At 59.4% G+C, this 24,208-nt stretch overlaps 1 protein-coding gene across 3 annotated transcripts in view; it reads right to left on the reverse strand.

Moving 5' to 3' along the window:
• Nucleotides 1-2,776: 2,776 nt before the first annotated feature.
• The window catches only part of NTN3 (netrin 3), a 29,497-nt gene continuing 8,065 nt past the window's right edge, over nt 2,777-24,208 (reverse strand). For all 3 annotated transcript variants that reach the window (XM_084536444.1, XM_084536443.1, XM_084536445.1), the window contains exons 2-7: nt 22,112-23,107; nt 15,877-16,065; nt 10,035-10,184; nt 9,313-9,366; nt 4,436-4,510; nt 2,777-4,331 (exon numbers count right to left, since the gene is read on the reverse strand). In XM_084536444.1, the coding sequence (XP_084392570.1) occupies nt 4,003-4,331; nt 4,436-4,510; nt 9,313-9,366; nt 10,035-10,184; nt 15,877-16,065; nt 22,112-23,078 (1,764 nt within the window). In that variant the 5' untranslated portion in view covers nt 23,079-23,107 and the 3' untranslated portion in view covers nt 2,777-4,002. The remainder of the gene's footprint in view (nt 4,332-4,435; nt 4,511-9,312; nt 9,367-10,034; nt 10,185-15,876; nt 16,066-22,111; nt 23,108-24,208) is intronic.

Genomic DNA, 24,208 nt, shown 5'->3' on the forward strand with positions numbered 1-24,208 from the left:
TTCTCGTAGTATTCTCACATTTTGCTTCTTTCCTTGGCCAAATTCCGGCTTTCCATGAAAAAAATGTCCATCAGTGTTTTGAAATGAGAAAAATTTCAACCAGCTGCAAAATTCAGTCCCAGAGCAGGGGAGATCTTGCAGACTTGGCCTCTCCTGGAGACACTTTGCCCCAGCTGACTGCAGCAGGCTGGGAGAAGCCCAGGAGTCTGCTCGAAGAAGCGCTCGTGAGAAAGGTGCTGGGCCGCCTTGGCACTGGCTGCATTTGCAGATCTTTTACTGAATTAATTTTTTTTTTCTTCAAGAGCTGTTTTGGAAAACACGGATCTTCATTCCGGAGAGGCAGGTGCCCGCTGCAGTATCCCTCGCCCAGGCAAAGCAGGTGGCTGCTGGCTCTGTCCAGCACAGTTTCCCCCACTGCCACCCCAATCCCCTGGCCCATGCCACCTCCTTTTTCTGCCCCAGACGGAGCCACCCCAGCCCCGTCCTGCACCGATGCAGCTGGTGTGAGCCAGCCTGCCCTCGTGGCAGCACGGCTGGGGAGGCAGCGCCTCGCTTGACTGCTAATTACCCTTTATCTCCCCCACCCCCCTCAAAAAAAAAGCAGTTAATCCTACTGGAAATTTGGCTCGATTGTTCTTTGTTTTAACTGTGGCTTGGTTTAAATATTAACATCACGAACAGCAATGAAATAATTACATAAACCATTAACGATTATATAAAAACAATACCTAAATAAAATAAACAGCGAGCGATATCATTAGTGTTCCCGCTTTCCTCAATTATGGCTCTTGGAGTAAAGGAGAGGAAGACGGAGCAACATGCAAAGAGTTTTCCCAGCTGCTTCACCCCCGGAGATGCAAAGCCCTTCGGGTTTGGGGTAATTCCAGATGCTCGAGCTGCCGGAGGATTGGAGGCGGGTGGGTGGGTGGGGGGCTTGGGGAGAGCCCCCTCCCTGCCCGGTGAGCTCAGAGAGCAGGAACGCACTGGTGGGGGCCGCTGTCCCCTCTGGTGACCCAGTCCTGGTGACGTGGGGGAGGTTTTTGGGGCCACTTGTGCACATGGAGCCAGGAGCCATGGGGCCTTGGTGCCCTGCGGTGTGCCCGCTCCAGGGGCACGCAAAGCAGGGACGAGGCTCGGGCAGCTCTTGAGGAACCTGGGGGTCAGCACAGCCCCGACCTGCAGGGCTGGGTTAGGGGCACAGCAACACCACAAACCCCTTGGCTCCACAGATCCTACTGAGAAGGCACAGAATTAGGTGGTTGGTGCTTACTAGACTGGTGTTATTTAAATCACTACAGTAAAATAATGAAAAACAAACATATGAGTCTTGTGTATGTTATGCTATTGACCATCGCATTTTCTGGCTTTTCTTTGTACATATTACACACGGGTTTCATAGGGGCCCCAGGTGGTTACCACACCACACATCTCAGCAGCCCCAAAAAGCCAGTAGAGCCCCCCAAACCTGCACGGGGGTCTCAGCAAGACCCCATCAGCCTCCTGGGTCTGCCCCATCCATTCACGGGCTTAAATTATGAACCAGGTGGAAATGGGGGACAAAAAAGTGCGTGGCCATGTGAGGGTTTACACGCACACCTCAAAGCAGCCCTGGGCAGTGCTGCTGCTCCCCAAGCACCCACTGGATCCTGACCTGGGGATACCTCCAGCCACAGCCGGTGCTACTGGCAGCACTGAAGTGGTTTTGGGATGCATGGTGCAGAGCCCAGCAGGACACATACGAGCTACCCTGGCAGATGTCCCATTTGGTCACCACTGGATGTGGTGGATGAATGGAGGGAAGAGCTGGTTGGGAGGATAAATCCCAAACTGCAGCCACCAGAGCAAAATCCTCACTTTGCTTTGAGAACTGACTCCGTGGGAAGAGGATTCAGGTGCCAAGGGAAGCCCCAGAGCCTCCTGCCCAGCTGGATGTGCAGAGTGGGTTTTGGGGAGCATGAGCACTTCATGCCTCTCCTGAGGGCTGTGTGGGCTTGGAGGATGCATGGCCATGGAAGAGAGGACCCAAGCAGTCCCCAGAGCACCCTAGGGTGATGCTGAGCCCTGTCTGGGGCTGTATGGGTGACCCTGACAGGAGTCCCACAAAGCACAACCAGGGGTGCCCCTGTGCTGGCTCCTGAGCTAGGACCGCAGGGTGCACCAGCCAGGGCAGCAGCTCTGCTTCCAGGGCTCCTTGGCGCAAGCAGTACTGTGAGGAAGAGGAGGGCTGGGTGGCCCATGGAGTTCAAGGGACATCTTGTGGCAGAGACTGATGGCGTGTGACAACCAGAACAAGTGGTACCAGGGACAGGAGGGGCTCCTTGGCTCATCCAGAGCAGGGAAGGAGGCTGTGTGCCAGGAGCATGGCACAGGGCCGGACCACGCAAGCCCAGGTGGTCCCACACACCCTCTGCCTCTCTGCTGTCCCAGTTGTGGTTGTGCCCTGTGAGACCACCCCAGCATCCAGGGAACCTGAAAGATGGCCTTGCCAGGGGGAAAGCTGGTCCTGAGCATCTCTGAAAAGCCACTGTTAACATCTCCAGCAGCTTCAGCAAGTGCCTACATCCTTACTCCCCAAACTCCCCTGTCTTGACTACCTCTGGCCTATGCCTGTCTCATCTGCTGCAGGCTCCATGGGACTCATCCCTGGGACGGGGAGTTGGCTCAACATATGGTAAGTCTCAGAAGTGTGAAACATCCTCCTAACACATTGGAATATTGCAGTGTGGGCTGAGCCATTCAGTGATCCTAAACAAGCAAGGCAAGGTCTGCAGTGAAATCAGTCTCTACTGTCAGAGCGACTATTGTTTCCACGCATGTTTATTATGCCAAGACCACTACAACCTCGACATGGGAAGAAACTGATGTCTGTTTGAACTGGAGACTAATACAGTATGAAGAAGGAATAACAGCTTATTGAGGTCGGACAGCAAAAGCTCTTCTCTCTTCCTGCTGCTCTGCCTCGCACACCTCCTCCGCCAGCCCTGGCCACAGCCTTGCTTCCACACACAGTCAGGCCCTCGAGGATGCACACCGAGGTTGGCAGTCTCTTGGCGTCAGCTCAACAGAAATGGGTGGAATTAGCCCGGTTGGTACCGGCTGAGGATGTGTGTCCACAGACCTGGGTGGTGCTCGGTACAGATGCTGGCTCTGGGCAGCCTGTCCTCTCTGCCCTGGGTCCTGCTGGCAGGGCAGGTGATGGGCAAGGGAGGAGAAGCTGAGCGTCTCCAGGTCGTTCATTTTGGGCCACCAGGAGAGGCAATGTCTGTGCCCTGCTCCCCGGTGAGCTCAGCTTTGTGGGACTTTTGCCACCAACCCTCCAACAGGGCTGTCTTGCCCCAGGGCACTGCAGCTTTGCATCGGTCCTGCCCCGGGCGGTAGCACCGGTCCGTGTAAACCTGAGGTCCTGGAGAATCAGACCTTGAGAAAGGTCCTCCCGGTGGAGCTCCTGGGGCTGGCCTTTGCAGTGTGGGGCGGTCTCCACCCGTTCAGTCCATACGTGCACCGGGATGATGGAGCAGTCTGGCCTCGCAGTGCTCCTGCGCAAGGAAAGGGGCACGGAGAGCTGGCAGCAGAGCGTTTCCAGCGAGCAAGGAAGAGGCAGGCCCTGGGCACTGGAGGAAGGAGAGCCACGAGTTCAGACAGCAACACCTGTCAGAAGATTCTTTTCAAGGCAAAAAAAGGACAGGAGAGCAAGGAACAGCATGCCTGGAGCGAGGAACCAACCTCTTCAAGCTCCCGCAGGCAACAGGCACCTGTGCGCCCCCCCTCCGCTTTGCTCCTCATTAAAGGTTTGTCATTACTGCATTACTTTTAATACACTCTTAGAGAAGAAGACCCACACACACACACCCACGCGTGCACACGCACACCCAAAGGGGACCGTTGCCAAAATATACACTATAGACAGAAGAGTCCGTTCACACTATATATATGTACAGCGTCTCTGAGCGCAGCCCGGCAGGGCTGGGGCTGGGGCTGGGGCACGGGGCGGGCAGTGAGCCCTCAGGGCTTCACGCACTTCCCTTTCTTCTCCCGCCGCTGCAGTTTCCGAAGGCGGCGGGTCCAGGCGTCCCGCCACTGGATGACCAGGCTGTTCTTGTCGGCCATCAGTCCCGGCCGGTCGGTGGAGTTTTCGCTGATCCCCATCACCAGGTACTTCTTGCTGATCTGGATCTTGGGGCACTTGCAGGACAGGTCCTTCAGGTGGATCCAGAGGAAGTTGTCGCCGCGCTTGACCCGCTCGTCGCGGCACTTGTAGACGGAGAGGATGTTGATGGTGAACTTGGCCCAGTTGGCCACCGTCTCCATCTCCAAGATGTTCACTTGGACCACTGAGGGGACAGAGGGAGAGGCAGGGTGACAGGGATGCGCCGCCTGGGGCGAGGGGGAGGCTGCAAGCCCCTGATGGAGCTGGGGAGCAGGAGGGAGCCCTTACCGTAGTCCTTCTTGCAGTACTTCTTCATGTTAATCTTGTAGTTGCCTTTGGCTGGTTTGCAGTAGGAGTCGCAGTCTGCAGAGGAGAAGCAGAGGGATTAAGAGTGAGGGTGTGCAGGGCAGCACCGCACACGGGGTCCTGTCCCACCATGAGGAAGGGGCTGTGGGGGTTCCCCAAGACTGTGAGCCAGCCCCAGGACTCTGCTAACAAGGGGGGGGTCCCTGAGCTCACTGCAGCCCCACAGCTCACACGGACTGGGGAGGGCCCCGCTGAAGCCCCCATGGGCAGCCCCCTGAGACCCGCTCTTTGTGGGACCCCAAAGCCCCCAGAAGGATTTGGGGACAGGGGGAGCCAGCAGGCAAGGTCAGTGCAGGATGCCCTCGGACTGACTGGGCACAGCAGGGAAGGTCACCACGCTGTCCTCCTGTCCTCCACAGGAGCAGAGAGCATCCCTCCCTCCCCGCAGCATCCCTTCCTGCTGCTCCCCAGGCTCCAGGAGAGGCTCATGTCCTCATGGAGGCTTTTTCTTTTTTTTTTTTTTTTTTCTGTGCATTTCTAAAGGCCCCAGATTTGCATCTCAAGCAGAGGGAGGGCAGGCCAGGAATGCCTCTCTCCTTCTCCCCAAAGGCTTTGATCCAACAATCGCCCGAAGCAGCCCAGTTCTCCTCCTTTCTTCGCCCCTGCCATCTTCCTTTGAACATCTCAATTTGTCTCTTTCCAAATGGCATGTTTTTCTAAGCCCATCTTTCTTCCTTTCTCTCCCAGGTTCTCTGTCCGGCTTGGCAGAGCCGGCCCCAGCCCCGGGACGAGCGGGCAGCCTCTGAGCTCTCTTTGTCTGCGGGTTGCCACAGCGATGGCTCGGGATGGAGGCGGGGGACAGGGGGGGAAACAGCAGCACCCGGTGCCAAGGGCAGGAAGGGGGAAGAGGGAAGAAAGAAGCCCAGGAGCACAAACTCGTCCCGAGCTCTGCTGCTCCCCTTTCTGCCCGGCTCTCTTTCACTGGGGACTTTGTGCCGCCTGCTCCAAATTTGTCAGCGATAGAAGGGGCTCAGCACGGAGCTGATTCCTGGCAGAGGGGGGGCTCAGCCTTACTTTTTGGCTCAAACTCCACTGCCAAGCATGTCACCACATCACCCCTGCTGCATAGCCCCGCTGCTGGGCTGGCACCGCCACCCTGTCCCTGTCCCCATCCCCATCCCTGTCCCTGTCCCGGCAGGTTACCCCAATCCCCAGCACCATGGGCGCAGAGAATTGCCGGGACCACCTGCCCTCTGGAGCTGAGCCTTTCAGTACCAGCATGACTTTTTAATGCCCCAAGCTGTAAAGTCATCTGGGGGGGCAGAAAAGACATTTTGTGGATTGGAGAGTTTTTTTTTTTTAAAAAAAAAAGAAATCAGAAGGGCTCCAAGGGAAAAGAGGGGGACATAAAAAAAAAAAGAAAAAAAAGAAAAAAAAAAAAAAGGAAGGAGGAGCAGCAGGAGTGATTAATAGCAGCATTCTTCTTGCAGCTCGACAGAGTGCCCGGAGTCGTGGCCACATCCCTGCCCGCGAGCCCAGCGCAGGGACAGAGCTGGGGCCATGGGTGGCTGTGGGGACAGACCCCGGGGGCACGGCACGCCGCGGCCGGCCGCACGCAGCATCTTCAGAGAGGGGCCACGCTTTGAGGTGCCTCTGAAGAGAAAACCCCGCTGGGGGCCGCTTTCAGCTCCTTGCAAATCTGGCTAGAGCTGCCCGAGCCAAGCTGCGTTTTCGCAAGGACACGCAGGACCATATGGGCTCGCCGTCCCCCCTGCTGCTGGAGACGGGGCTGGGAGCGGAGCCACGGCAGCAGCCAGCCAGCGCCACACAATGCAGGGCCAGGCGGCGAAAGCAGGCGGCCGCGGGGCACGGAAACCCCACTGGGGCTGGCCCCGGCCACGGCCCTGCCTCGGGTCCGCAGCTCCTGGGCAGAGGAGGGTGGCAGGAACCGGAGCTGGCAGCACCCAGCAGCAGGATGGATGCTGGATCGGTCCTGAGCTGAGCTCAGGGGGTTGGTGATGGAGATATGGAGGGGGTGATGGGGCTCTGGGGGGTGATGAGCTGCGGGACAGCCTTGGCCAACCTGCCAGCCCCCCCCCCAGCCCTCCCCTGGCTCTGTGCGCAGGAACAAAGGAGAGGAATGAAAGAGGAAAAACAATAACTGCCCTGGGCTCCCGCGCATGATTAACATCATAAAACTGTGATTCTGAAGAGCCCGAGACGGTATGTGAAATTAACGATTTGGGATTTTTTGGGGACATTTAACCTCAGCTTTAGGCCGGGGAATATTTCTCAAAGATAAAACCAATTTCTGCTCAATTTATGTTGGGAAAAAAAAAACTGAGAAGACCAAGTAACTCAAGGCATTTGCTCCCCTTCCTTGCCTCTGCACACAGGACTCCCTTACCACACGTGGGCTGGGTGCAGGGGACAGAAATGACCGTGCCAGGGGTGCCAGGTAGGGTCTCAGCCCCACACCCCTCACCAGGACAAGACCATGGACCACGGTGGGCCCCATCCTCTCACTCCCCATGGGGATACCCACTACCAGGGCATGGGCTGCTGCTCTTCCCACTGCATGCTCTCCACGATGGCAAAAGTGCCCGGAGAAGCTGCTACCAGAGGTTCTCCTGCTATTGCAGTTAGTGGAGACGCTGCTTTCACGAGCACCTCCCTTGTCCCAGAGCATCCCTCACCTTCCCATCTCCCCTACAGCCCTCCCCTATGTGGTGTTACGCGTGCTAAAAGGATGCAAAGAGATCCAGTTTAACCCCAAAAGCTGCCCTAAGCAGCCTAAGCAGCCAGACCTCCCCTCCCAGCTGCCCTCCTGCCCATCTCTCTGCCATGCCCAGGGCATACGGAGGGACCAGGGGTAGCAGAGGCCATGAACATGTTCCCACACCCCTTGAGATGCTGCTGCAGCCCTAGGACATGCCAATTCCCCATTGAGGTACCGCTGCAGCCCTGGGACAGCCCCAGCCCCAACCAGCAATGTGACCCACACCCCATCCTGTCCCACGCCTGCGCGGGGGGAGCGCAGGAGAGGTGGTAGGTTTGCACATCTGGTTTACTTCGCCTCGCCTTGAAAAAAGAAGGAATATTTTGTTTTAAGAGAGATGTAACTTAATTAGGTGTTACGGCTACAAATCTTTTACTGCTGACTTTGAATTCCTTTAAAGACCTGTTTTGCGCTCCACTAGTTTTGTTAATTCTGCTAACGGGGAACGAGATTTTTATTTTTTTCTCTAAGTGGAAAATATTTTAGAATAATAACAATAAAAAATTACAAGAAATGGACGCGGGACGTTTTGCTGCTGAGCAAGTCTGCGCTTGGGCAGGGATCAAAGCCGGACCTCAGCGGCTGCGAGGGCCCGGGGAATGCGATGCAGGGGATGGGACGACGACGCCAGCGCAAAGCCCAGATGCGAGCGGGGCCAGCAGCCGGTGGGGGGGAAGCACCTGAGCAGCAGCAGCCCCGAACAATGCCCCCCTGTTCCTGCAGGCGGCTGCAGCCTGGCACACCTGCTGCTGAGCACGGGAGGGGAGAGGGCTCCGGGGCTCCTGGGGGGGGCAGAGCAGGGGGGTGTGGGCAGCGGGCAGGGTGCAGGGTGTTGGGTGCATTGCTCTGGCCAGCCCCTGTCTGGGTCTGATCCCCCTCAGCAGGTCCTGCAGGACCCAGGGTGGGTCCCTGGAGAAGGTTGGGGGCTAAGCGAGCTCCTTTGCATTAAGGATATTTGAGCTAGAAGGTAGAAATCTTAAAACAACAGAGCCACAGATAAACCTACAGGCTGTTTAATGCAGAGCTGCTCTGCTAAAACAAAGTAAATACCAGGGTCGCTCTCAAGTGGCATTTATTTTTATGCAGCTGGAAATATCAGAGATAATTCTAAGAATATTCCTACTTATACAGCACTGGAGGGGAGTCACCTTGATTAACTCTGCTCTAATTGTCACTCTCTGCTTGCAATAAAACTGTCCAAATCCCCTCCAATTTCCTTTTTCCAAAGCCCCTTCTCCAGTGTTCCCAGCTCCCAGTCAGGATCACCATGGCCAAAAAGCAAAAGAAGCCAGAGAACAGCCTTGACTTCACTTCCCTCCAGCCTCCATGCCAAAACCAGAGGAAAGGAAAGAGAAATGCCTGTGCCCAGCCCCTGGCCTTTCTGTGGGGGCTGAGTGCTGAGGAGACCCCAAAGGTCCTGGGTGCACCTCCTGGTCCCTGCAGGAGCCAGGCACAGCCTGGGTGGTGCCAACCCTGCTGCTCACCACCCGAGGAGCAGATATGCCAGGGTGATGGGGGGGATGGCTGGGCTGTGCAGGGGGTAATGGGGAAGGGGAGAAAACCCCATTATTCCAGCTCAGACCTGGACAGCTTCTCCGTGCCTCGACAGAGCATGTCCCATGTCACCACGTCCCTGGGGAGATCGGCAGCCCGTGCCTGGCATGGGGCTCCTGAGCCAGCCCACGGCCACTCCATGGGCATCCTCTCGACACCCTATCCTCAGATATTTATACACACTGATGAGGTCCCCCCTCAGTCTTCTCTTTTCTGGGCTAAACAGGCCCAGCTCTCAGCCTGTCCTCATGCGACAGCTGCTCCAGTCCCCTGGTCATCTTCATAGCCCTTTCCCTTCCCAGAAGGGACACAGAAACCCCTTCCCTGAGAAAGCCCTGGCAGGTCAGCTGGTCCCTTTCTAGAAAACCACAGGATCTCCAATTTTTTCACTAAAGGCAAGCTGGTGGCTGGCACAGTGGGTTTGGAGAGCTGTCTTGGCACTCTTGCTGGGTGTCTGGAGGGAGGAGAGGGGGCAGAGGGGGATGTCCCTGGGAAGGGCTGGGGCCAGGGGGTGCAGAGCACTTACCCGCAGGCGCCTCTGTGCTGGTGACCAGGGAGGTTGGGTTGATGGCAGGGATCTCTGGAAGAGAAAAGGGGAAGATGTCTTAAAGAAAGGGGTCCCCAGCCCTGGGGCACTAACCCAGGGCAGCTGCCCCCTCCCAGCCCAGCCCGGGGCAGCCCCTCTTGGGTGGGACCTGCCCTGCGTGGGGCCTTCCAGCCCTGGCCACTTTGCCGAGGGACTTTGGGTCTGTCTGGATCCAGGGAGGGCTCTGGGGATGAAATGCAGGCAAAAGCCACCCACAAACATGGTGCAGAGGGGATTTGGTGGGTCACCTCCAGGGAGCTCGCTAAGAGAAACAACAGATTGGGTGAGCCTGGCCTGAATATCACAGGCCATAAAATACCCCTGGAGATACCCAAACCAAGCTTAATAAACTGGGACAAGTTGGGCCACTGACACTGCAACCCCAAGAGCCTTGAAATGCTGCTGTGGAGGGGACGGATAGTTTAACCCCTGCTGCCACCTCCAACAGTGCTAGTGGGTGCTGCAGGGAGGGACACCGTTCCTCTGCCCTTTGGGGTAGAAGCAGATCCACTGAAGTGCTTTTTGAAGTGCTTTTACGGTAGCTTCAGCGCACTCAGGACCTGACCATGCCCAGCCGTGTGTGCAGGTGGAAAGCACAAACCCCAGGGGATGGATCCGGCCACCCTGCCTCGGCCGGCACCCCAGCCCGATGGGGGACTCACTGATGCAGGGGGCCACGGGCGAGCGGCTCTGCTGGAAGCCCTTGGCGCAGCGGTTGCAGGTGAGGCCGGTCACACCGTCCTTGCACGGGCACTGCCCCGTCGTCTGGTTGCAGGTCTTGCCGGCAGCACCGACTGGGTGGCAGTCGCAGGCTGGGTGGAAAGAAGAAGGAGAGGCTTTGGTTACATGGGCAACGAGTGGCACAAGCCCAGGGCTCAGCCGTGGTCCCGCTGGGCAGCCACCAGGGCTCAAGCAGCCTCCCTGCCTCTGCTGAGCAGGGTGGGCAGGGAACAGAGGCAGCACGGGGGAGGCAGTAGAAGGAGGGCAAGGGGTCCCCAGCTTGGCCTCCAGCCCCCATGGACAGTGGTGCAGGGCTGAGCTCTGGGGAGAGCCCATGGGGGTGAGGCCCTCCGAGCTGCTCCCCCATGGAGCTGAAGCAGCTTGGAGGTTCTGCAGAGCCTTGGGCCTTGTTTTGGTGCCAGGATGGTCTGAAGTGGGTCTTCTCAATGCTTCCCAAGCTCACGAGCCCCAACACCTGCCCTGTCTTCTGGAGGAGCCCAAACTGTTTGCTGGAGGACGCTGTCCCTACGACTTTCCACCACAGCCTCTCCAGGGGACAAGCCACACCTGACCCGGGTGGAAGCTCATTTTCCACCCTCAGGATGGATCTGAGGTGGCTCATTGTCACACCACAGGCTCATAAACTGGATGACAGACCCACCAGGGCTTGCCCACGAGAAGCGATGTGGGAAGGAGAAGACAACACTCAGTCGGGAGAGGAACTCCCATCTGCCAGCCCAGGGCTGGGCCTGGCTATGAGCTGGAGGAGGTTATCTTGGCCTCCATCAGTGTAAGAGTTGAACGTGATTCCAAAGCAAAACAAAAACATCTCCCCCCCGCCTGCCCCCGCAGCCCCTCGATGTTATCGTTTCCCTAATTTTCACCAGATGGGGCCGGTCACAGCACCGCGGCACGGCTCCCCGGGCTTCTCCTGCACGGTGAGAAACCAGAGCAAGCGGCCTCTAATGGGGACCAGATGCCGCGCTTCTTATCAGATCCTGGCTGGGGCTGGAAACGGACGTGTTTCTGACAAGGATATTTTGGGGGCTCAGCTGTGATAACAAATGGCAGTGAGCGAGAGGGCCTCGGCGTGGCGTGGGGAACACAGGGCCTTTCTTCAGCCACAGCCTGGGCTCCTGCCGGGGCAGCCGGAGCCACCAGCACCTCCACGGGTGCCGCGGGCTTGTCCAGCTCTGGGGCAGACACCTTGTCAGCCTGCTCCAGCCCCGCGGGGTGAGATGCAAAGCCAGCAGCAAAGTGCTGGGGCCAGGCTGTGGTGCTTGGCGGCTCTCCCTTGCTCGCACACAGCCTGCAGGTTCCTCTGTGCTGGCTCTGCGGGGTCTCGGAGGACGCAGGTGCCCTTGACGAGCTGGCAGGTGTGGCTGCTCCTGGAGAACGGCCACCACTTTGTCTCTCTTCAGCCAGCAAAGGCTTGAATATCTGTCAGCGAGGCTGGGCATGGGGCGCCGGCTTCTCTCACCAGCACCTGGCACAGCCCTGCTGCCTGAGAAGGGCCGTGGCTGCCAGGTGAGTGTGGGCTCTGCCACAGGCAGTACGGTTCTGCCGTGCACACAGAGAGAGACGGTCCGTGCCCTAGAAAATTTACGGCTCAAGGCATGTGTCCAGCAAGGATTTATGTAAGTGCTTAGCTTCACACGTTGCGGATAATCTCCCCGGCTTCGGCAGTGTATTCCCGGTGTAAAGTTTAAGTACATCCATAAATCTCAGCTCAATCAGGATCCAATTCATCTAGTGGGATCCTCCTTGTGCTGTGAGGAGGCTTCCGATGACTTGGCCTTTTACCTGGATCAGCAATCAAGCCAGCTTCGTGCATCCCATGACCACAGGAGACGGCTCTGTCCCAGAAGATTCCTTTGGGAGATGAGTTTTGCCGGACAAGCCCAGGCTCTGGCCCTTGCTGTGCCCCCACCCCACCACTTCCCAGGGTCCCATGAGGGCTGACTGCTGCTTCCAGCTATGGGGCAGCCCTGTCCCCATCCAGTGCTGCTGGCTTTGTGCCTGCTGCCCACGCATGGACCGTGCTGGGTGCCAGGATGCAGCCCATGGTATTGAATGGCGGAGGGAGTCACTAGCCTGGGGCTTAAGTCATTGAGCTCTATTTGCCAGAAAGCATGTCTTGCACCTAATATTGTGGGTATTTTTGCTTCTTAAGGCTTAGCTGCTGCTGCTTCACCGGTTTTCATTGGAGAAAGCTCACATTTTACAGCTTTGTTTAAATTACGGGGATTAATGCACAGCCATTCTTTATTTGACTTTTCAATTACCACCGCTGGATTAATCCTGCAGGTTCTGCGTTTTCCATCCTCCCAGCTTTTCTGCGTCGCGGCACCCAGCAGTGAGGCTGGCTGCTGGCGGCTGGTGGCCGGAGCGATGCTCGCCCCTGCTCGCCCCCAGCTCGCTGGCCAGAGGCCAAGAGCTCCACTTGTGTGCTGCGGGGGGCGCAGGGGTGTGAAATCTGAAAGCTGAATGTTTTTGTGCCCATCTTCAAAACCTGGGCAGACGTTGCATCCTAGCAGAGACAAACGGTTTGGACAGTTATTTAACAAAACCGTTTGGGTTTGTTGAAATCTATTATAATGGTTACTGGTCCCTGGGCTAGCATTTCAAGACCTGAATATGAGCTGAGCTTCATTCCAATGTTTTCTTTCGCTGGGTTGCTCAGCTGCTGCCCTGGACCAGCACGGCAGTGCATGTGGAGACCTTTGCTCAAAGCCCTGGGCTGCAAGGAACAGCCTCCTCGCAGCCTCCAGCTCTGTGTGTGCTTTCCAGATCTGATCTCACAGACCTTGCTTTTCCTTCTCTCCCTTTCCTTCGCAGAAGGATGGCTACCTTGAGCTGCAGGTACACAACGCATCTTTGGCAAAAATGAGCCCAAACCATCCTGTCGCAGCTCCAATGCACGGGGCTGGCAGACCCCGGAGGATACAGGATCTGTGCCAAGGAGCTCCTGATCCACAACAATCCACTCCTGCATTAGCACGAGGAAAGGGGGAAAATGTTCTCTGCCTTGCAGGGGAGGGACAGTCGGAGGAACAGAAGCATGAAGGATTTTATTATTAACTTGGATCCTTGGGGTAGAGCCAGGAGCTGGCTCTACGGAGCCAGGGCACTGCTCTACTGCAAGATCCTCCTCAACATATGCCCCGTAGCAGGGGACAGGCTTTGTGCACATGTTCATCTGGCTGGGCTGAGCCTCTGCAGCATTTCAAAACCACTCGCAAGCCCTGCCAGCCCTCAGGAAGCGGCACGCACGGCCTCGGCTGGCAGGAGCCTGCCTCTGGCTTGGCACAGGACCCACGGGAGGGGTTTTCTCTGCAAGGGGGGCCCTGCCGCAGCCCCCCCAGTCCTCTGCAAAGCTTTGCTTGCTGGCTGGGCGAGGCTGGGTACCGCTCTCCCCTGGGTGATGCCTGGACACGGCAATGCCCAGGCCTCAGCCAGGGGAAGAAATGCATCAACCTCTTCCTGCGGCTTGGTTACTGCAGCCATAAAGTTGTCGGGCACTCGGAGTCCTTGTGCACCTGTGTACTCCTGCATCCCCGTGGCTGGAGGGCACTTCCCCCAGCTCCAAGCACCGCAGGAGGAGTGGGGCATTCCCCTGCAGCCCTGGCACGGGACAGCCTCTACGGGAGGCTATGGGCAGACCGGGGGGAAGTGCTCCACAAACCTGCACCCAGCTCTCACACCCACACACCAAGGCTGGGCCGTGCGCAGCTGCCTTCCTGTCTCCAGCATCTAGCCAAATCCTGCTTCTTTAACTATTTTTTTATTTTTTTTTTCTGTAAGTGCTCTCTTCCCTGGTTGGAACAGAAAACGGGAGCTCAGTGCACAGGAGAGGGTGGTGCTGGGGACCCCAGCCCCAACAGTGAGGGAAAAGCCTGCAAGGCTTCCACTTTACTTGGGATTTTACCAGGCAATTATGGTAGAAAAGCTGGAAGGAGACGGACACCACGGAGGCCAAAACCCTTCCTTTGGTGGGGAGGACCATTCCAGCCCACAAAGGATGCTTGGTGAGGTGTGGCAGAGGCAGCACCGCCACCCTGGTGCCCTGGTGCCTGTCAGGGTGAACTATGCCTGCCCCAAAGCCCCGGTACTTGAGCAGCCCCATGCTGAAATCCTGGTTTCCCCATGCTGGGTGCCCAAAGCTCCTCTTGCTGCCACAGGGGCTGCAGGGCCTGGTACCGAGCAGGAGCAAATGCAGCCCCATCCACAGCCCGGCTGCGAGGAGTGCGCACGTGTGCCGGGCTGAGGGGGGGCTTCGCCGCGGCTCTGGTTCAGGCAGCCCCCTCTCTGCCCCTCCGGAGGAAATGACTCAGGGCTTTTCCACGAAACCACAGGCTGACAGGCTTGCCGCCTGCCTGGCTGCTCCTGCGCATGGAGATCGCTCGCCTGGGGATGTGGGGGGCACCCCCAGGGACAGGGGGTGCTGAGCGCAGTGCTGGCAGGGGGGAAATCCTGAGGGAAAGGGTGATGGTGCTGAAGCAGGAGCTGGGCCTGCTGCCATCCGTCTTGTCCCGCAGCCGCTCAGAGTCACGGCCTCGGTCAGTGCCATGACTTTTCTGCAAGGGAGCTGAATTTCTGGAATAATGGGACACTGCTGGCAGCGAGAAAATTGGGGGCTGTCCCCAGCGTGCCCAGTGCTCCCCAGGAGCAGGGCGCAACCTGTGTTGGGGTGGCACAGAGCCTCGGGGTGTGCAGCTTGCCCCGTCTCCTCCTCTTCCTCTCTCCCACTGTTCCCTGGAGGATGCTGGCACCTGGCGTGGCTTTGGGACCTGGCTGCCACTTGAGGGGAGCCCTGGGAACCAAATTCTTCACTTCCACAAGGTTGCTGCCCAACACCAACTCCAGCAGCCATGTAGGCCCTACATAAACACACGTAGACAGTGCTCGCCTGCTCTGAGGGTGCTTCATAAGCCCGGGAAGGCCCCGTCCCCGTGACACCCTCCCTGTCCCCAGCACAAGCAGGGAGGCAGCTTCCACTGCTATCTGCACGGCACGGTGCTGGTGCCAGAGGGGAAGCTGCACTCCCTTCCGGGAGATACTTGCAATCTCAGCTGGAAAAAAAAAAGGGATCAGGGGTTAGTTCCTGGCCTCACAGAAGCCGTGGCAGAGCCTGCTGATGGGGCCAGCGTGTCAGCCTGCGTGCCAGCGGTCCGGGGGGACGGTCAAGGTGTTTTGTCATCTTACGGTCTCTGGTGAAACCATTGTTTGGAGGCTCCGCAGAGGAAAGAGGATGGACAGAGAGATAAGGCAGGCCAGATGGGAGAGGAGAGGTTTGGGTTTGGCACTGGCCAGGATCTGTGAGGCCAGGCTGCATCTCTCTGGCTCCGGGCTGGCTCAGGGACAAGCTGCTCTGCCCATCGGTGCAGAGCAGCAGGGAGCTGGAAATCACCACCAGCATCACCCTGACCATCCGAAGGTGAGGAAGCACTGCAAATCCTTTAGTGAAACAGCCTGAAGGCATCCACACATGTCTACTACGCTGGGAGTCTTGGAGTCAGAGACCAAATCCCAGCAAATCCCAGCACGCCTCCTCCAGCACCTGCCCAGTTCAGCATCTCTCCAACACCGACCACCGGTGGCTGTGCCTGCAGTCACCACAGGGCCAAGAGGCCAGACCCCCATGGCACTGGGGGCTCCTCCGAGCTGCCTGCTCCTGCAGGCCATCCTCCCCATCCCTTGCGGTTCTGGGAGCCTGCAGAGATGCTCGGCTCACACCCATTCCCTCCCCGGTGCCCTGGGGGAGGCGGAGAGGTCCTGGCTCACCTTTGCAGGCCTTGCGGTCCGTGATGGACTTGCTGAGGTCGCGGTAGAAGCCCTCCTTGCAGTAGTGGCAGTGGCGCCCCGCGGTGTTGTGCCGGCAGTTGAGGCAGACCCCTCCGCTCTTCCTCCCCGACAGCTTGTACAGCTCCATGTTGAAGCGGCAGCGCCGCGCGTGCAGGTTGCAGTTGCAGGCTGCAAGGGAAGGGGAGGGTGAGGCAGAGGTGCTGCCAGGCAGGAGGAGCCAACAGCACCCAAATCCCTGGCAAGGAGGGGGCAGCGGGGCTGACCAAAACGTCGCAGCCCACCAGTTGGGCTGCGGGCCCCCGCTGGTCCCCGGCTGGGCCGCAGAGGTGGGGAGCAGGGCAGGCAGGGCTCGGCACAGCCGGCCCCAATGTGCCGTCCAGATGTGCAGCATCCAGAGCCCCATGGGGCCGGGGCTGGGAGGTCAGCGCGGAGACGGGGCACGTGTAGGGACGGCACACGGGGGAGACCTGGCTGAAGGTGGGACGGAGGGAGGGCTGCCACAGGAAAGAGGGTGTCCAGCAGCACCAGCTGGGCACCTGCAGCCCTGCTGGCCCCTCTTTCTGTCCCTGTTTGGGGCCAGCCCCTCCCCAGCAGCCCGAGCACAGCCACCAGACCACCCTCCTCGTGCTGTGCTGCTGCGGCCCAGCACGGAGCAGTGCCGGGTGCCAGCCCCAGCACCAGCAGCAGAGCCCCCAGGCTGCGTTTTGTTAGGGCTCTGCCCTGCGTGCACACACAAAAACACACACAGGATCCCACACAGTGACACGCATGGACACACACATACAGGTGTGCACGAGCACAGGCGCACACATGTTCATGTGCATGTGCGCACACGCAAATGTGGGCACGTTCTCTCACGCGTGCACACATCCACGCTTGCAGCACAAGCATGTGCATGAGTGTGCACGCTCACACGCGCACATTTGCACATTTGCACACGCACAAACATGCATGCCCAGATGCTTGCACGTGCCTCCCCCCCGCCCCCACGAGCGAGCTGATGTGAACACACACACACACACACACACACGTTATTTCTTTCATTAGCCACAGGAACCATGAAGAACCCCCCCCACACCCCCCCGCCCGATTCCACGTGTGTGAGATAAAAAGGAAAAGCAGTGCCAGTTCCTGTTTAACACTCTCACAAAAAGATAATGGGAACAAGATTTCCTTCAGCGAAACGTGGCGCCCGCCCCCAGCCCCCTCCCCGCGCTGGTAAATTGAGGCTGGGTGAGAGTTTTTCCAGGCGTACTGTGAAATTCATTAACATGTCAGCCCAGATTTAACTGCTGGGCCTGCTTGTCGTTTGTGTGAAGTTTCCCCCGCTCACCCCCCCGGGGCCGCCTGCCCACCACACCGCCGGGAGCACGCTGAGAGCTTCAGCCCGTGCAGATCAAACGGCCGCCGGCCGCCTCGCCCCCCACCCCGCTCGCCCGGCCGGAGACCGTGCAGCAAACCCCAGCCTGGGAGCCCTCTTGGAGGCTTAAAGGAGTTGGGCAAAAGCCCGTTCCCGGCCTCGGCACAGCCCTGCACGCTCAAACCTCGGCTCCCCCGAGTTACGAGATGAGTGTAAAAATCACACGGCAGGCACAAAAGCGATGCTTGGGCAAGGCGGAAGGTGCCTTTTGGGGTTTGTGCCTTTTGAGGTCGCTTTTTTCCCCAGTGCTGGTGGGAAACGGAGACTTTTTGAAGCAAGTTCTCACACGTGGCTGGATGCTGAAGAAAGCAGAAAGAAGCTGGGTGGTGGGGGTGCTGCTGGCGTGGTGGGGATGCGGCTGCGCCAGGGATGCGGCTGCACCAGGGATGGGGCTGCACCAGGGATGTGGCTGCACCAGGGATGTGGTGTGCAGAGGAGCAGTTCTGGGGGTAAAGGGACCTCGTTCTTGCCTTGCTGCACTCCAGGAAGGAAGCGCAGTCGGGTGGCAGCTCTGCTCCCCACCGCGCAGGGTAAGGGCTGTGCCCCCGCCAGCTCCCCGCACCCTCCGGGGAAGCGGAGAGGATGTGAGGGGTGGCAGAGGAGGAAGGTCGGGTAAATGATTCGCCACTCTCTCGTCACGGGTCCCTCTCTGCCCGTTTAATTGGTGATGGAGTAACTGGCCCGGCCTTTCTGTGTCGTGGCTGGCACAGCCAGGGGCTGGCTTGCTGCCCGGCCACCCTGCTGGCATGTCCCCACCAGCCCCAGGGCCACCACTTGGCAAGGGGGGCCACCAGGAGCTGCCCTGAGGGCTCGGGGGTGGCAGGGGTTATGGGGGGGGGCTCAGTATGGAGATTTGGCTGGGCTTGGCCATGCCAGGATGGGGAGGGGGGCACAGCACAGAGCACCCAGCACCGGTCGGAGCAGACGGGTGCCCCCCATACTCGGCTAAAAACTTGTGCTGTTCCTCAGCGCTGACTCGGTCGCAAGCTCTGTCTGTCTCCTGTTAATCACTAATTAAAGGCTTGAATGTTCCCTGCTGTTTGGGGTATTAATAAGATTTTAATTGCACAGTTTGGGGCTAATTACGTGGTAGTTCGCTTCCGCCCTTGTACAGTATGCCCAATTAAACAATCATATGATCAATTAAACAATCACAAGATCTAATAATTTGCAATAATAGACTAATTAAACGCCAACACCTTGCAATAGAGCAGCCTCCTGTCCTCCTTTTGATGGTTTTGAACCTCTGCCCGGGCCCCAGCCTCCCCGCCACCTCCTCCTCTCCCCAGCGGGAGTCGAGAGCGGAGCCCGGGGTGGGGGGCGCGGGGCTGGGAACGGGGCCGGGGGGCACAGCACGGGCAGCAGGCGCGTGGTGGGTGCTGGTGCTGGGGGGCAGGAGGGGGCCGGCCGCCCCCACGAGCTCCCTGGGAATAATTAGTTCACGGAGCTGGCTCAGCGAAACCCTAGACCGGCCGCCGCTGCCAACCCGCAGCGGATTCGAGCTACGCCCCTGCTTTGGCTGGAGGGGCGCCCAGCCGGGAGGCAAGGCTGCACCTCGCCCCCAGGACGGGGATCGGGGCCAGGGGAGCCCCTCTGCCCTCCCACTGCCCACATGCAGGCAGGGAAGAGCCCACCCCATGGGGCTGGGGACAGGGCTGGGGATAGGGCTGGGGCTGGGAGAAGCAGCGGGGGAAAGGGCTCGGGGAGGGGGATCGGGGGCTTGTGGCTGGGCTGCCAGGAAACAGGAGGAGAGGAGGAATCCCAGAGCAGGGAGGGGATGAGGCTGAGCCACCCCGTCCCAGGAGCAGGGTACACGAGTGCTGATCTCCTGCACCACAGCTGGACACCTTGTCCCTGCTTGTGGCACCAGTGAGAAACAGCCCAGGCCAGGATCCCCTTAAAAAGGGGATTTATTAGGGGATTTCGCATCGGGAGCACTGAGATAAAAGCAAGCAAGAAAATACACATGGGAAGGGGGCAAAGGAAATGGGTGAAGTGTTGGGGAGCCTGCAAATTCCACCACCACTTTGGAGACTGGCATTTTTGGGGCACGGACATCCCGGACTGATGCCCTCATCCCCCTGCCACACTGCTGCCTGGCCAGAAGCGAAAGGAGCGAGGTGCTCCCAGGCCTGGGCAGCCCCTTCCCACGGAGCCCCGGATCAAAGCGAGCCCCGAGCATTGTCCCTGTGCTCCGTGGGGTGGATCCTGCTCGTGGAGCAAGGTCTCCGCTTTGTGCCGCGGCACTGACAATGGGAACAAGAGCTCCAGCATTACCAGCGAGTGGATCAATTACTTCCAGTGGCTGCCTTGCACTAATCGGCTCCCCCCTGCCTTGGGGACAGCCTCCTGACCAGGGGACTGGGCTCCTGGTGGCAGCGGGGACCAGGAGCAGGGGGAGGTGGCACAGCTCTACCAGAGTAACGCTGATTCATCACCCGGGGGGCTCTGGATGCCAGTGCCCCTGCTGCCGCCTGCCCTTTTGCAGAATTATTCCACACCAGGCACCCCCTGAAACCACGCGGCACGGCGGCACCCCTCTCCCCACCAACACCACAGTCCCCCCGTGGGGCACTGCCCAGATCTCAGGCTGCGAGGACCGCTCCTCCTCCGCACTTCCCCGTGCCAGCCACCAGCAGAAATTCCCACGAAATAAGGAAAGCACAACCCACGGGAACCCCGCGGGCTTCCCCAAAACAAGCAGCCACCTGCCTAGGCCTCCGTCCTCCTCCGAAACCGGGGGCTACGTCAGCCTCTGTGCAAACTCCCAGGAAAGCTGGGAGGGGTTCTTTTTTTTGTCCCCAGCCCCAGAGGCGTGCGTGGCCACCCCAGCACCGCAGCGTGGAGCAGGACGGCTGCTCGTCCCCAGCCCAGAGCAATCCTGGGCACACAGCCCTCCACCCCTGCCCCTCTGCTGGCTTGGGGCTGCCAGGCTCCAGGCGCACCTTCCTCCTCCTCCTCTTCCTCCTCCTCATCCTCCTCGTCCCCTCCTCGGCCAGGCGCAACCTTCGGCACCGCGGGGCTGGGGCGCGGGACGGAGTCAGAAACCCCGCGGTCTGGGCCAAGCAAAGGGAACTTCCCGGGCGGCCTCTCCTTTTAATTGGTGCTAATTGCTGCGTCTGTTCGTGCTGGCTGGGGAGATGTCATTGTTGAAAGGCACAGAGGGGAAGGCTCGGGGAGCTAATCCAGCTTTCAGCCGCTAAGCTCTTCGGAGGCGTGTGATGGAGAAGCTCTTTCAGGTCCCTTCAGAGAGGGCACAAAGCCCGAGAGGGGAAAGGGAGAAAGAAGGGGATCGAATCAACAGGAAAAAACACTTTCACACGCAGCTTGGCTACGGGCCTTTGTGTGTGGGGCTTGTCAGGGTGTCTTGAAGGGACCGCTCTGCGCCCCCACCTCCTCCCTGCCTTTCTTTTCTCTCCTTCGATTATCTTTTCAGCCCCATCTGCCAAAACGGTGACCTGGCTGGGGGCGGGGAGGGCTGCAGCCGGGATGTGCAGGAGCAAGGCCTCACACGGGACCCCCTGCCCCGGCCAAGGATGGCAGGGAGCTTCTCTAGCGCTCCCCCAGCCCCAGATCCTTCCCCCGGGTCTGAGGCCGGGGTCTGCTCCAGTTTAACCCCCCCGGAGCTGGCAGAGCCTCCTCTGCTCGGCTGCGTCACTCAAACAGAGGACACAGTGTCAAAGATGTGCCCCAGGATCCCAAAACTCCGGACATTGGGGTCGGGGCTGGGGTCCTGCTTTTGGCCCCCACCTGAGCCATCCCCAGCCACACCTACAGGCACTGGGGGCAGGGTGCGGAGCAGAGGCGGTTTCCAATTTTTGCTCCAAAACTCGTCTTTCTGAGACAAATGGGGAAGCGCCGGAGCTGACACATTCCCACAGGGCACAAGGTGTTTTTAAAGCATCAGCTCGGACACTTCATTTGCATCGACTGCCTTTTTAGCCATTCTCAGAAGAAATCCTCTGCAACACAGATATATTTAAGCCGACAGCTGGGATCTCAACAAGACATCGATCACAAATACTAACAAGTCCCTCTGACCTCTGGCACATCCAGTGAGCCTTTCAGGGGCTGATTGATGGTATGGCTTCCCTTGTCTCCATCCTCCTGCCACCCCCTGGGACCTGGGCTCTGGTCCAGGCAGAGCGAGAGGTTGTTCCCCCTCTCCCAGAGCTTTGCAGGGCTCTGGCATCCCTCACCCTGCACAGATCAGGACAAAAGGCAAAAGCCTCCACAGAAACCCTATAGAAAAAGATTCGAGAGTGGGGCAGGAAAACAATGTGGGTTCAATACTTGTGAAAAGTTTCCGTAGATTACAAGTGCCTTTGACTCACATAAACCTTTTTAAGGAGAGATGAGCTAAAACCACTGCGCACTGCACCGTGCCAGACCGAGCGAGAGGGCTAACAGGCTGAAATGGGGTAGCTCAGACATTTCCTTAACCCCTGCTGGGTGGAGAAACCCAGCTGCTGCCTGCTCCCAGCCCAATGCAGGTGACCTCCGTGCTTCCCCTGGGGACGAGCAGCTCGCTGCCCAAGGCAAACACCCCTTGCTGACACATCTCAGCACACTGCACGGTCCCCGTGTGTGCCAGTGTGCCAAAAAAACACCGTGGTGCCTTTGGAGGGTTTGGGAGCAGGTAGCCAAGCAGCAGAGCAGAGGAAGCAGAGGCTCAAACCCGTGCCAGGCACTCATGCTCAGCCCCACGGCCACATCCCTTGGGTGCTCAGGGGTCCCAGTGCCGGGGAAGGGGGGCGCAGCGCGGCGGCGACGGCGATGGTGGGGGTCACTTACCCAGACACTCGTTGGCCTCACGGGCGCTGGCCCTCTGCCAGGGCCGGTCGTAGTGGAAGGGCTTGCAGCGGTCACACTCGGGCCCCTCCGTGTTGTGCTTGCAGTCGCACACCAGCTTCTGCTCCTTGTCCTTGACGCAGCGCGAGGCGTGCCCGTTGCACTTGCAGCGCCCGCCGACCTGCAGCTCGCCCACCGCGTAGTAGTAGGGGGCCGCGCCGGTGCCCCCCTCCTCCTCGCCAGCCTCGCGCCCCCCCAGCTCCCGGAATTGGTGGGGGCGGCTGAAAACCACCCTGATGTCGGTGGCCGTCACCCAGTCCTGCAGCACGGGGCTGCTGTCGAAGTCCTGGGCGGAGGGCCGCCCGTCCAGGGTGCTGAAGGCGATGAGCCCCCCGGTGAGCGGGTAGAGGTCGGTGAGGCCGTCGGTGCAGAGAGCCTCCTGCTCGTTCTGCTTGGTGACGGTGGCTTTGCTGGGCTTGCCGTAGATCTTGCGGCACTGGGAGGAGTAGTACTGGTAGGGCACCCACGTCTTGCCGTAGTCCATGGACTTGAAGATAGCGGTGGACTCGGGCCGGGGCGAGCAGAACTGGAGGCTGACGTAGACCACCTCGAACTTCTTGCCGAGGGAGAGGGTGAGGGTGACGTTGTGGGGCGAGTGGTGCAGGGTCTCCGAGCGCCAGCACGTCATGTTGGAGGCGGTGTTGAGGTCGGTCAGGTAGGCGGGCGGGTGGGCTTTGCGGGGGTCGGAGGCGTTGCAGTGCCGCGTCGGGGGCTTCCCGCAGGTGCTAGAGGCGTGCACCTCCTTCCCGAAGGCTGCGTTGACGAACTCGGGGATGCAGCGGCGAGGAGCTCCGCTCTCGTCGTAGCAGGGGTCCGGGGGGGTCTGCTGGGCCACGAACGGATTCACCGCCTGGGAGAGGCGCAGCATGCTGGTGGTGAGGAGCAGGCGCAGGAGCTGCAGGACCTCCATCCTCCCGGGGCCAGGGGAGCGGCTCCTCCCTGGGATGAGAGCACACAGAGTGAATTGCAACCCGGTGCAGGGGGCTGGGGATGTGCCTGACACCCAGGCCCCTCGACTTGTGCCCATTCCCACCCCGTGCCGACCCACGGAGCACCTGGGGAGGTGGTTAGCTCGTGGTGCCGTATTTACAGCATCAGAATGAGGAGGGCAACACCAGTTTCCAGACCTTCCCTGTAGGAACACCTCCTGGGTCTCAGGCAGGGCGGGGATGTTCACACCTGCCTGTGGCTATCAGGCTTTCATGCACGGCCCCGAATGCACAAGGTGATGCCCCCAAGCTGAAGCAGATCGACTCCGACAGTAGGACCATGGAGATGGGAATTAGCCCCGCGACGCTGTCACAGCTGGCCGAGGCCACAACCCTACACCTCTTTGCCTTCCTGTGACCCTGCAGCATCAGGCGTCTCTCTTACCTCTGACCCCGAGAGGTTTACGAGCCAGTAGCCCTCCAAATCACACCACCACGCATCCACAGCTTTCCCACTGGCAAGAGGTCACTCTTGCTGCCTCTGCCCCACAGGAACTGCCTTCTCCATGGCACGGTCAGGGGAAGACACCCCTCACCCCCCAAAAACCCAGCCCCTGCACCTCTCAGCACAGCACTGCAGGGCCCGGGGGTCTGCATCGTGCCAAACTGCTAACGGGGGATCCTCCTCACTGCCCTGCCCAGCTGCCAGTGCACAATGCCCAGCTCCGAGCTGGCCAGAGGGAGCAGGGAAGGCGATGGCACCCCTGAGACCTCCCCGGCACAGCCAGCCCTGCGCTCTGCTCCCCCCGCTGCTGCTGGCAGGGGAGGTTTCTGCTGCTGAAAATCAGCAGCTGCCTTCGTGGCCTGCATCTCCCCAGCAGCCATATCCTCTGTGCTCGGTGGCCAGGCACCCAGCAGAGTGCAGGATAAGGGATACTGTCCCCGGGGTGCCCAGGGTACGGAGAACCCCCGGCTCCAAAAGCGAATGTGGGCGAGTGCTGTGGGAGCAGAGGTCACCCGAAAGGTGATTCTTAAACCATGCCCAAGACCATGCCCAAAGGCAGGTTCCCGTGGGCAGCAGGGACGTGGCTGTCACTGCAGTGGACGCACT

Source organism: Aythya ferina (genome assembly GCF_964211825.1).
Source record: "Aythya ferina genome assembly, chromosome: 15".
NCBI lineage: Eukaryota > Metazoa > Chordata > Aves > Anseriformes > Anatidae > Aythya > Aythya ferina.